General features: G+C 42.1%; 1 protein-coding gene across 1 annotated transcript in view; it reads left to right on the top strand.

The window, feature by feature from the left end:
* The window catches only part of LOC140482706 (immunoglobulin superfamily member 2-like), a 35670-nt gene extending 22718 nt beyond the window's left edge, over positions 1-12952 (top strand). The window contains exons 5-6 of the mRNA XM_072580240.1: positions 3210-3554; positions 10741-12952. Of these exons, the coding sequence (XP_072436341.1) occupies positions 3210-3554; positions 10741-10919 (524 nt within the window). The 3' untranslated portion in view covers positions 10920-12952. The remainder of the gene's footprint in view (positions 1-3209; positions 3555-10740) is intronic.
* Positions 12953-13543: the final 591 nt, after the last annotated feature.

Below are 13543 nucleotides of genomic sequence, written 5' to 3' on the forward strand. Positions count from 1 at the left end.
ACTCACAACCTTCTGAGAGAAGGATTTCTTCCTCATCTCAATCTTAAATTGGTGCTGCTTTATTCTGAGACTAAGCCCTCTGACACGAGACTGTCCATGAGGGGAACCATCCTCTCAGCATTCACCTGTCAAGCCCCTTAATAATCTGATAGGGTTCAATTAGATCACATCTCATTCTTCCAGTCCTCAGTGAGTAGAGTCCCAACCTGTTTAGCCTTTGTTCAAAAGACAATCCTTCCCTTCCCAAGTATTATCCCAATGAGCCTTCTCTGAATGGCCTGCAATTAAATGATAACTTTATTTTTAAAAATGATCTCCCCAGCCCCTTCTACAGTTGCAGTAAAAGTTCCCTACTCTTATACTCCAATCACCTTTGTAATAAGGGCCAACATTCCTTCCGTTTTCCTGATTATCTGCTGCCTTGTTTGCTAGCTTTCGGAGTTTCATGGACAGATAACCCCAAGACCCGTTGTGGTGCAGCTTTCTGCAGATTTTCTGCATGAAAATAATTCCCTATTCCCATGGTTCCCCCTTCAAAAATGGACAGTTGCAGATTTTCCCTACGTTATACTCCCAATGCAATGCCCACTCTCTTAATTTATCGATATTTCTTTATCTCTGTCGCCCACTCTTTTAGGATCCAAACCCTCAGGGCCATGGGAAGTATCTGCCTTTTACCCAGATTACTTACACTGTGGAAACAGACCCTTCGGCCCAACAAGTCCACACCGACCCGCCAAAGCGCAACCCACCCAGACCCATTACCCTTCACCTAACAGTACAGTGTAATTTAGCATAGCCAATTCACCTAACCTGCACACTTTTGGACTGTAGGAGGAAACCGAAGCACACCCACGCAGACAACTCCACACAGTCAGTCACCTAAGACAGGAATTGAACCCGGGTTTCTGGCGCTGTGAGGCAGCAGTGCTAACCACTGTGCCACCGTTTCATCAACTACTGCCTCTCTATTAATGATTATGGTATTTAATTGCTCCCCCGATATTCTTTCGTATTAACGGGACATTTGACACATCTTCCACAGTAAAGACTGATTCAAAGTATCTATTTAGCTCCTCAGCCATTCCCCTTTTTACACAGATCCATTTCTATTTTTTCATTTTCTTAGTGGCCTGTGTACAATTTGACTGGTTTCAGCTTTTTTATAGATTTAATGAAGGTCCTAATGTCAGTTTTTTGTGCTATTCACTGGTTTTCCCTCAGTTCATTTTGTTTTATTTTCTCTGTCTTTATTGTCTTTTACGTTCTCAAAAACACAGAGCACGAGACTCCTCTTTGATATCTCTTCCCATCAAGCACCTTCCCCGTTCCTTACCCCAGCCCTCACACACTGGGCCTTGTCATCACATGGGCTGCTACCGCACACAACCCATTATACCCACTAACTGTCCCAATTAGCAATGATCCATTCTCTCAGGCTACCCTCCCTGTATCATGGTGGTGAGGTCAGTTTGCTCATCCTCCCGATAGCCCTCAGTCTCATCTACACAGGGAACAAGAATCGCAAAGCTGTTAGTCAGCTCAAGGACCAAGGCTTCTTCAGCATGACTTCCTAGATCCCTCTACTTCCCTCACTCAGAATCACACCACCCTGTACTGGAGGTATGACAGCCTCCTGAAACAGTATCCAAATAACTTGCGCCCCCTCCCTGATGAGTCAGTGTTTGAAGCTCTGACTCCAGCTCAGCAACCCTGACTCAGAGTTCATCAAAGAACCTACACTTGCTACAGATGAGCTACACTCTGAACCACAATGGCGTCCACCAGCTTCCACATCATGTAGTAAAAGCACATCACCTGGTCCCTCACCGTGGGGCAGCATGGTGGCACAGTGGTTAGCACTGCTGCCTCACAGCGCCAGAGACCTGAGTTCAATTCCCACCTCAGGCGACTGTCTGTATGGAGTTTGCACGTTCTCCCCGTGTCTGCGTGGGTTTCCTCCGGGTGCTCCGGTTTCCTCCCACAGTCCAAAGATGTGCAGGTCAGGTGAATTGGCCAATCTAAATTGCCCGTAGTGTTAGGTAAGGGGTAAATGTAGGGGTATGGGTGGGTTGCGCTTCGGCAGGGCGGTGTGGACTTGTTGGGCCGAAGGGCCTGTTTCCACACTGTAAGTAATCTCATCTGTATATTATTCGTTTAGTGCTTAGTTTTTATTAAATTTTTGACTCGTCTTTTAGTTTGTAATCTGTCAAGTATTTCTCATATTGATCTTTAATCTAAAATTAACTTATAAGAGACTGATAAATGAGCAGATATTACCAACCCATGACCTTCAGGTTTTCCTGTGACATCACTCTTTGTTTTGTGTTGGGTCCCTGATCCTGAGCTTCGATTTATCCTGTTAAACAAAAGTGTTAAACAAGTGTTATCCTGTTAAAGTGTTATCCTGTTAAACAAACACTTCTTCCCCTTGGCACTGAATTCTCAAACTGCTTCAAAATCCCAGAGATGTGCATTCAAACGAACTGTGCCTCACTTCGGATGTGATCTCTCCATCACGATCATGTGAAGCACATTGATGTTTCGTGATGATGATTTCCCTTACATTCACATTTATTTTCTGTAGCTGCATGATTAAAATCCACGATCCCTGCTTTCTCACTTGCTAACTCTACAATTGTCCCATTTGATTTCTTTCTTGTCATGGTATTTTTCAATCGATAGATCAGCTTGAAGAATCCAAGTTTCATTATTTTATTTAATGAGGTGGTTTTTCACTGCAGCATAAGCACACAAGATTGCAATTTTGCTTTCAACAAGAAACAGAAATTTATTACATGACAGATATTATGATAAAATAGAATAAAGTAAGTTATTTATGAGTAATACAATTCAATAAAAGTTCAAAGCACATGGAAACTTTAAAAATACCAGCACCATCCCTTCACAGTATTCATCTGGAACTCAATGTATTGGTCACACTGAAGTTTCAACTTCAGATGGACAAGGTGAGTCAGAACAGTTTGCACCAATTCCAATTTTCACTGGTTTTACTTATGAATTAATATTGAAACATTTATTAATAATTCATGCTTTATTTTTGTGAACTCACTTTAAAATGGTTTGTTGCATTGAAATAATTAACCAGACTGTTACACTCTTACAATCTCCTTTCTACTTGAATTTGAATAGGTGGTCATCAGAAATTTCAAACAAATTTTAATTTATTCAGACCTTTCCTCCCAAAGGTGTAAATCCCCCAGTCCTTCTTCAGTCTCCAAGCCTGGAATGTGTCACTGAGGGTCACTCTGCCCAGTTACAGTGCACCATGAGGAATGCTTCAGTGACACACACTGATGTTCACTGGGACCGGGAACGACCAGGGAATAACACAGAGTGGGTTTTAACACATGACGTGAGGAACATCACACAATGGAGCCCAGGATTCACTGAGCGATTCCAATCTACCAGAGATCCCTCCAGTAACAGCTTCATTCTGACCATCACAAACGTGCAGCCTAATGATGCTGGGGTCTATTACTGTAAAGTGTGGGAGGATATCAGTGGGAATGGAACTCGGCTGACTGTAATGGGTAAGTCCTGATTATCTTACAATAATCTTACAGCAAACAGTTCCGCATGGATTTATTGGAGAGGAGAATGTGTTACATTCCTCTGATAGAAAGAGAAAGCAGAGAATTCAATATGAAAATAGAACAGTTACATTGTCTTGTTTTAATCATAGATAGAATGAACTGTTTCACCTCTTGGACCAATTCCTCAATCGCAACATCTTTACCTTTTTTCTGTTTTTCTACTCCTCCATCTCGTTTGTTCTCAGTGTTGTATTTAACATTGTCCTATCTCTGTCTGGTTTTGTTTCATTAATTCTTGGAATGTGTCTATCACTGGCTGTGCTAGCTCTTGTTGTTCATCCTGAATGGCCCTTGAGAAGAAATGTCTTCACCCAGAGAGCGGTGACAATGAAGACTGTGACAATAAAGTTAATGCAATTCAATACTGGCTCCTTATGCACCACTGCTGTCCACTTCCCTTTATCCTCACTGTCACCTCAATCATGCAAAGATAACTGTGTAAGTTATTAGCCACCTTTCCTGCGTGATGTCACTGGAGTACATTAATTTCTATTGATCAGATTTGTGACATTAATCTTTGTGAAGCATCACACTTACTGGGTTCCTTCATTAGCTTTGGGCTTTGTCTATGTACCTCACAGTCTACACAGACTAACAAGGGCAGGTGAATATGTCGAGCAAATAGACAGTCTGTGGTTAATAGTGAATTTCTATTTGGCTTCACAGTCACATTCATTCCTTTTCTATATAGAAGCCTGTAGCTGCTCTCAGTATTCACACAGTGCTTAGTGAACCCTTCAGCAAAAACCTCTGAAAGAGCAAATTCAGTATAATTCTCTGCTGATCTGCAATTTGATTTGACTCATTGTACCTCCCGTGATGATTGTAAAGCCATCTTTATCACATAGCTCAAATAATCAGTAAAATGTTTTTGGTTTATTTTATTGTGGCCTGTTAAAGTGCTGTACAGCTGCAACATAACAAACCTGGCCCTTCAGTCTAACAAGTCCACATCAACCCTCCAAAGAGAATTCCACCAAACACATTCCCCATTTTTCTTCATTTACCCCAATTAATGCACATAATTTACACATCCCTGAACACGATGGGAAATTTAGCATGGCCAATTCACCAATCTGCACATCTTTGATTTGCAGGCAGAAACTAGAGCATCTGGGGAAACCCACAAAGACAAGGGGAGAATGTGCAAACTCCACACAGACTGTGGTCCCAGGCTGGAATTGTACAGGGTCCCTGATGCAACAGTACCAACCATTGAGCCACTATGCTGCCTGGTGCAGCTTATATACTGTGCCACAACCGAAAATTGCAAGCACCCAAATGCCTTCTTTGCTACCGTATTATCTGCCCAGCCACCTTTCGGGATCTGCACATCGAGATCACTCTATTCATCTCAATTTCCTAATATCCTCCGATTCGTTAAGTACTCCCTTGTCTTGTTATTTCTTTCAAAGTGCATCATTTCACATTTTTCAGCATTAAATTATATCTAATACTAATCTTTCCTCCTTTCATTTGCCCTGCCTTGCATCTGACACATTTTTCTCTCATTCTCTCATTTTCCCTGCCTCCCTTCCTCTATTTTATCTCTGGAATACACGGTCCCTGCTTGCCTTTTCTTGCTCTTTACTCTGTCACTTGCTTGTTTTCTTTCTATCTCTCAATCTATCTTGCTTTTAATTCTCTGCCTGTGGTCCTCTTTCTGTCTCCCACTATTTCTGATTAGTTTTCAAATTCTCTCTTTTTGTAAAATATCATACCACTTCTAATTTCTATATCCCTCTGTCCCACTTGCCCCTTCTTTGTCTATTTCTCTGGCCTCCTCATTCTCTCTCCTTCTCTCAGTATCCCTCGCTCTATTCTTTTCCCTTTAGAAATGCAGCTAGCAGTTCCCGTTCAAACAAATGTTTTTCCACATGATTGCCAATTCTATTCCAAATAGTTGTTTCACTGGTAATCACTGACTGGTCCATAATAACTGTGCTTAATTTTATAACCTTTTGTCAAAAGGGGCAGAGTGTTTGCAAGTTTCCATTCTTTTGGTTCCTCTCCTGAGTTAAGGGAGGACCGAGCGATAAAGGTCAATGTCTCTACAGTCTCCCCTTCCCTTTCATTGAGTATGACTGGATATATCACATCCGGTCCTGGTATCTTGTCAACATGAAGAAACAATAGTTTATCCAATAACTTCTCGTCATCAATTCTTAACCCTTTATCACCTGCTTTGTCACCATGTGTTGTGACAATGCTGTAAGACATCACCTGAAGGAAGCTGTGTGCTGAATAGGCACATCAGTTTGAGATGGGCGAAACGACAAGTGAATACAAATATATAACCATACAGCTTCTTTCCGGGAAAACAATTACAATCAGACTATACGTCTCTCAATGGCGAGTACTATACCCAGCAGGCCTCGGGGTTAAGGTAATTCCCAGTTCGCAAGCCAGAACAGTGCAATGCGCAGGCGCACAGTCGAAGACCAAGCCATGAACGGTGGAGCATGCGCATCATATGTGTATTGCGTTGCCGGTGACAGAGATTTGTTTCCAGTCTCTGGGTCTTTTGGAATGAAGCGACAAGAAAGGCCTGAGGGGGCGGGGCAGCTCGAGGTGAGGAGAGGCTTCCTTAACATGTTATGTCTTCTGCAGAGCTTTGCAGGACCGATGTCTGCAACAGAAAATAGGAGATGGAGGTGTTATCTTGTTTTTTTGGAGTCGAAAGCTGCATTGTTGTATTCATTCACAAGGTCAGAAGTCACACAACATCAGATTATAGTGCAGCAGCTTTATTTGAAATTACAAGCTTTTGGAATGTAGTCCCTTCTTCTGGTGAAGTGTCTCTCATGTCTTTCTGAAATCTTTCTCCTTTCACCTTAAAAATGTGCCCCCGAGTTTTGAACACCTCCTCCCATCCCCACCCCAGGGACAACACCCAGGCTTTTCATCTGGCCTTCACCCCTCATGATATAATAAACATCTGTAAGGTCACTCTTAACCACCAATGCTCCAAGCTATTTTTTTCATAACTCAAACCCTTCATTCCTGGCAATATGCTGGAAATCTTTTCTCAACCTTCTCCAATTTAACAATTTTCTTCCAATAGCAGGGTGACCAGAATTGCACACGGTACTCCAGAAGAGGCCCAGTTTGAGGGTCGATGGGGGTGGTAGTATTTATTGCAGATAAAGTGGCAGCATAGGGATGAAAGAGATGCAACAAGTAATTGACTGATCTGAAGTGGGGACCAGTTTTCTGTGACAAGGCTGTGTGCCTGTCAATGACTATTTGATTGCTGGCACTTCACCTGATGTAGGAGCAGCACTCTGAAAACTTGTGATTTCAAATAAACCTGTTGGACTATAGTCTGATGTTGTGTGACTTCTGACCATGCCCACCCCAGTCTAACACTGGCAGCTCCATGTCATTGCTGGCTGAACAGCTTGTGAACGTCAATGGCTATAGCCAGAAGTCATCGGATCTCTGGAAATTAAAGTGGAGGCTTTTTTGCTGCAATATAGGCTATCTAAATCCAAAGAAAGCCAGTTTATTTTCTCTTAACAGCTGCTGCAAACTATTGCTTTTAATCAGAATTTGTAAATCAGTCATTCTTTGCTTCCTCCAAAGAAGTTGAAAACACCCAAAAACAGAGAGAAAGATATTAACAAACAACAAATCCTGATGAACAAAATACCATCTCAATTAATCCTCTGGGCATGGACCATTAAACAGATTTGAACAAATTTCTGAATTGTTAAGTTATGGTAAAGAAAGCTGCAGATCATGTTAAGTTTCATTTATTTGTCAAATGTGAAGATGCCATTTTGAAACTACTGTTGCATCCTTGACTCCATTACATCAATTCCGCACTCTGACACTCCCAGTCTCTTCTCTCCTTTAAGTCTTCTGTTTTCTCTCAAATATTACTGTTTTCTCAAAAACAATAATTTCCAGCATCATAACTTACATGTAGAATAATGTAACATTCACTCGCTGAGACTATTCAGTTCATCAAGCTTGCAATGTTGCACAATAATTATCTCAGAGTAAAATCTCTCAAGGAGTTTTAGAAGGTCCACTTGAGTAACAGATATATTCTGCCAGTTACCTAAAACTGTGATGGTCTGGTAAAGTATTATCAATGAGAGGAAATCATTCTGGACCAGCATATCATGAAATGAAGCTCACAGGTAAAGGAAACATTTTGCTTTCATTATAACACATTACTTCTTCATAATCCATCCCAGAAATCCTCAGTTACAGGAAGCAGTTGAGGCCAAAACACTGAATGCTGTCAACAAGGAGTTAAATATAGTTCTGTGAGCTAAAGGGATCAAAGCGTATGGAAAGAAATAAGGAACAGGGGACTGTGTTGGATGATCCATCATGTTTATGTTGATGGTGGTGCAGGCACAATGGGCTGAATGGCCTACTCCAGCTCCTGTTTTCTATGTATTGAGAAAGTGATGATGAGCTGCCTTCCTGAACTGCTGTCGTCCATTTGGTGTTGGGACATTTGATCCAATGACATTGAAGGAATAAGGATGATATATTTCCAAGTCTGGATGGTGTGTGTGCCTTGGAGAGCAACCTGAAGGAGGTGGTGTCCCATGTATCTGCTGTCCTTGTCCTTTCAGATGGGAGAGGCTGTGGGTTCAGAAGCCCCTGCTGGAGGAACCTTGTGAGTTACTGAAGGGCATCATGTAGGTGGTACAGACTGTCCATCATTTTTAAAAGTGTTAGCTGTGGTGCCAATCAAGTGGGCTGCTTTGTCCTGGATGGTGTGAATCTTCTTGAATGTTGTTGGAGCTACACTCATCCAGGCAATTGAGAAGAATTCCATCATATTCCTGCCTTCTGCTTTGTAGAAACAGGGTGGACAAGCTGTGGGACTCAGTGTGCAGATTCCACCTGCTCTTGGAGCCACAATATTTATTAAACTGATCCGTGTAATGGACAGTTATTATGGAGTCCCAAAGAACTCATTTACTTCAGTTTCTGAGGGGATGTAGGCATCGCTGGCAAAGACTACATTTGTTCCTCATCCCCAATTTCCCTCAAACTGAGTCACTTTGCTGTTTATTTTAGAGGGCAATAAGAGAAATCTACATCTCTGTGGGTCTGGAGTCACCTGAAGGCCAGACCAGGTAAGGATAGTAGATTTCCTTCCCTGAAGGACATTAGTGAACCAGATGGATTTTTACAACAATTGATGGGAACATTGGATTAATGTGGAATTTTCTGAATATAACTCCATCAACCTGTATTTATTTTGATTAATAGCGATTTGAAAGTTTGAGAGAACACCAAAGAACTTGTTTTCTGGAAATGTGTTGTATTCCATTGACATTCACTTTCATGAGCCAACTTCACATTCAACTGGACCGTGGCTGATCTGTACCTCAGTGTCATTTAAACTAAAGGTTAAATTGGTTTCTGTTGTAACCCATTAAGATGGGACAAATTGAGGACTCTGGGTCTGTACTCAATGGAGTTTAGAAGAAGTGGGGTGAGATCTGACTGAAATATCCAGAAAACTGAGTGGCCTGGATAAAGTGGATGTGGAGAACAGGTTTCCCCCAGTATGAGAGACTAGGGCCCAAGGACACAGCCTCAGAGTGAAGGGATGTTCTTTTAGAATTCAGATGAGGAGGAATTTCTTCACCCAGGGGTGGTGAACCTGTGGAACCCATCACCACAGAAGACTGTAGAGGCCACGTCACTGAGTGTATTTAAGACAGAGATAGATAGGTGCTGTATTGTAAGGACATTAAATGTTCCAGGGAGAGGGAAGAAGAATGAGGCTGAAAAAAAGTCATTTGTGATCAAATTCTGCAACAGACTCAATAGCCTGAATGGCCCAATTTTGTTCCCATATCTTGCAAACTCATGGTCTTGAGGTTTTAAATGGAAAATTTCAAACTCTCAGCTCTCAAATCTTTGGGCCATCATTTCCCAGAACCTTCTGCAGCTCCTGTTCTGCTCAATGGCACTCCCACCTCCACCTCTGATGCACTTGGCTCTTCCACACACCTGCCCTGATTACTCCCCTTCTTATGATCCTCATTCATTCCCTTAGTCAAAGCGATACAGGCAGAGGGACACAGGAACAGGAGTAGGCCATTAAGCCCACCAAGTCTGGTCCACCACTCAGTTAAATGGCACTTGAATACACTTTTTCCAAATACCTTAATGGAAATCATCTCTGGAAAACTTTAATTTCAGTCTTGAATGTTCCCAGTGCCTGAGTCTCCACAGTTCTCTGGGGAATGTATGCTACTGGGATTTCAACCAAGCCTTTGACAAGGCTCACTGTGGGATACTGTGGGATAGTGGGTGGCACTGTGGCACAGTGGTTAGCACTGCTGCCTCACAGCGCCAGAGACCCGGGTTCAATTCCCGCCTCAGGCGACTGACTGTGCAAACTCCGCACATTCTCCCCGTGTCTGCGTGGGTTTCCTCCAGGTACTCCTATTTCCTCCCACAGTTCAAAGATGTGCAGGTCAGGTGAATTGGCCATGCTAAATTGTCCGTAGTGTTAGGTGAAGGGGTAAATGTAGGGGTATGGATGGGTTGTGCTTCGGTGGGTTGGTGTGGACTTGTTGGGCCAAAGGGCCTGTTTCCACACTGTAAAGTAATCTAATCTAATACTGATAGTGAAAGTAAAAGCTGATGGGATCCAGGGTCATTGGCAAGTTGGATCCAAAATAGGTTCTCACCCGCAACAGTGGGTGGTGGTAGAGGCTGTTTGTGTGACTGGAGGCCACTGTCCAGTGGTGTACCACAGGGATCAGTGCTGGGTCCCTTATTATTCATGCTAGATATAAACAATACAGCTCTGAGTGTGGAGGGTGGTAAGTAAGTTTGCAGATGACAGAAACATTGACCAAGTGCTTGAGAGTGAGGAGGATGGTCTTAGATTGCAGGAGGATAAAAATGGATTGGTCAGATGGACAGATCAGTGGCAGCTTGAATTAAACCCTGATATCTGTGAGGGGATGAACTTTGAAGAAGTAACAAGACAAGCAGGTACTCACAAGTGGGAAGAAATGAAGAAGCCGAGGAACAGAGAGGTGGAGCAATTGAAAATGGGGGATTTGTTGTCAGATGCAGATTACTGACTGACCTCAGTGTTTTTAAAGTGATCTTTATTTTCCATTTCTAGGTACTGTGTTGAATCCAGCGGTAGTACAGTTTCCAACAGTTCAGAGTGTCAGAGAGGGTCAGACAGTGAGAATGACAGTGCACCATCAAGAACAGCAAACTGCACGAAGTGATCAGTCATTGGTAACAACAGTGCCCCAGGAAAAGAAAAGACAAGATGATGACTCGTTCCAGAAATAATTCACCAGGAAACTCCTCCAGCTTTCCTGCTTTATTTCAACATTCCAGAGAGCCCTCCTAGAACAGTCTCATTCTGACCATTACAAGCGTACAGCCCAGTGACACTGCTGTCTCTACTTGCAATGTGTGGGGCTATATCCATTCAATTACTGTCCCTCAATGTAATATATCAGGCCATAAGATATAAGGGGCAGAGTTAGGCCATTTGGCCCATCGAGCTTGCTCTGTAATTCAATCACTGCAGATATGCTTTTGAAACTCATTCTCCTGGTCACTCTAAATAACCTTTGCCCCCCTTACTGATCCAGAACCTATCTATCTTGGTCTTAAATACACTCAACGACTTGGCCACTGCAGCCCTCGGCATATTGAATTCAACAGATTCGTCGCCCTCTAGCTGATGAAATTCCTCCTCATCTCAGCTTCCATTGTGGAATGTCACCCAGACTAATATCTCCCCATGTGACTCTATGTGAGAAAGCCTGGAAAGTTTTCCTATGTTAAAGGCACTATATAACTGAATATTATTGCTATTTAATCAGGTTGAGCCAATCCACACATCAGCATCTACATTTTGACCTTTCAGATGTTGCAGTCAGAGACTGGCAAATGACATCATGAACAATAGGGATCCACAGTTACTGTGGTCTGAGTATGTTTTGTTCTTGTTTATATCTTTGTCAATCATCACTGACAGAGTGAGTTCAGCAGATATTTTAAATTGCACTTGATTTTACTGATATAACCAGTTTCTGAATAAAAATCTAATTATCTGACCATTAAACTGTGTGTCTGTGTTCTTCAGCTAATTAATTTAAAAAGTCTTATCAGGAGCTGCTGACAGCTTGTGTACATTTGAGGTGACAAAGTTTTCCCCTCCCACATCACCCTAACCCACTGTGTATTCATGTGTTATCAACAACTGCCTTGGAATTAACAGCAACAGAAATAACAAATGGTTCGAGCCATTTGTTTGAGAGAGGCTGCTGCCCTTGAGAAGTGTAACCAATGTCAGTGTCGGGGCTGTGGCACGCTGGCAGTAGACCTCAAGGTCAGGTACCACCCTGTGGTACAGCACACCCCCACAGGTTGCTGAGAAATAATTTCAACAGTATCTGTATAAGAGTTGGCTCCATATTTAACACATGCTGTGTTCTGCTTGGTGATCTCTGGCTAAGGCCACAATGATTGGCCATGGGTTAATCACACATTGTTATCCCTGAATCTATTTTCGGGGATTGTCAAGATTAACCCATCCCATTTGTCCAACATCCCCTCCCCTTTCAGACTCTGCTTCAGACCAAACCATTTGACTGAGTTTCTGAAACAGAGTCACACTGGGCTGGAAATAGTAACTCTGTTTCTCTCCCCACAGATACTGCCAGACCTTCTGAGTTTCTCCAGCAATTTCAGTTTTTTAGTTTTTTTTGTTTTATTGTCTTGAGGTTACATTTCTTGATTGGTGACAAAATTTGTCCACTTTCCCAATTTTGAAAAGTTTTGCCATCATTTTACTGAGTACACACTGCTACATAAATGGCAATAGTTACAAAGAAGAGGGGTTTGGGCCCATTGTTTTTTTAATAAGTGTTTTTACCGTTCACAGGGTTGCAGCAAATGCGTGAATTCTCAAATTTAGGTGACTTGATTGTGAGGAACTTGTATTGAATAAGTAATTAACATCACTCCTGAAATAAACCTCATGAAACCACATTTAGAAATCCAGCCAGCAATATCCTTCCTCAGAAGAGAGCAGCCATTGGTTTATTGTCCATGCCTCTCCTTTCCTGACACTTTAACTTCTTTACCTCCTGAGAAATAAGACATTACAGAAGATGCGGTTGGCTGGGACACCTTGTGTTTCAATGTATTAGCTGGACATACAATAAACTGTGTGGAGAAACAGGGTTGTCACTCTGTTGAGATGATCAGTGGAACTGTATTTGCTATGACCCTGTCCCTTTGTGTTACAATGAGTAAGTGTTTGCTTTAGAGAATTTTAACCTGTTATAAAAGACATTTTCATTTACTATAAATTCTTTTTTCTGTGATCCTGCACCACTAGCTAAGTGATGAAGAAGCAGCGCTCCAGAAACTTGTACTTCCAAATAAACCTGTTGGACTATAACCTGGTGTTGTGTGATTTTTAACTTCCATTAGTTATCCAATGCTTTATCCATGCAGATACATTACCTTCATCACCATAGGCTCTTAGTAAGTAGCCTAATGTGTGGGACTGAACAAATGCTGGAATAAAATCTTTAGATATTACATCCACTGCTTCCTCCTTTCCTAAAGGTAAAATACTGCAGATGATGGAAACCTGAAGCAAACACAGAGAATGCTGAAGAAGCTCAGTAAGTCTGGCAGTATCTGTCGAGAGAGAAACATAGTGAACATATCATGTTTGATCTGACTCTTCTTCACAACTCTATGTTTGCCTGAAATTGGGCCATTATTTCAGTCATTTTGTTCTGAATGCTGTGTGCAGAAAAGTAAATAGTCATTAGTTTTGCCTTTTTAACATTATTTCACTTGGTGACCCTATTCACTGCTGTTTTGCTGTGTTTGTATCCTCTGTCTGTTCCTGTCCCACACTGGGTAATGTAGCTGCTGTCTCCTCT

The sequence above is a fragment of the Chiloscyllium punctatum genome, chromosome 11 (assembly GCF_047496795.1).
Source record: "Chiloscyllium punctatum isolate Juve2018m chromosome 11, sChiPun1.3, whole genome shotgun sequence".
NCBI lineage: Eukaryota > Metazoa > Chordata > Chondrichthyes > Orectolobiformes > Hemiscylliidae > Chiloscyllium > Chiloscyllium punctatum.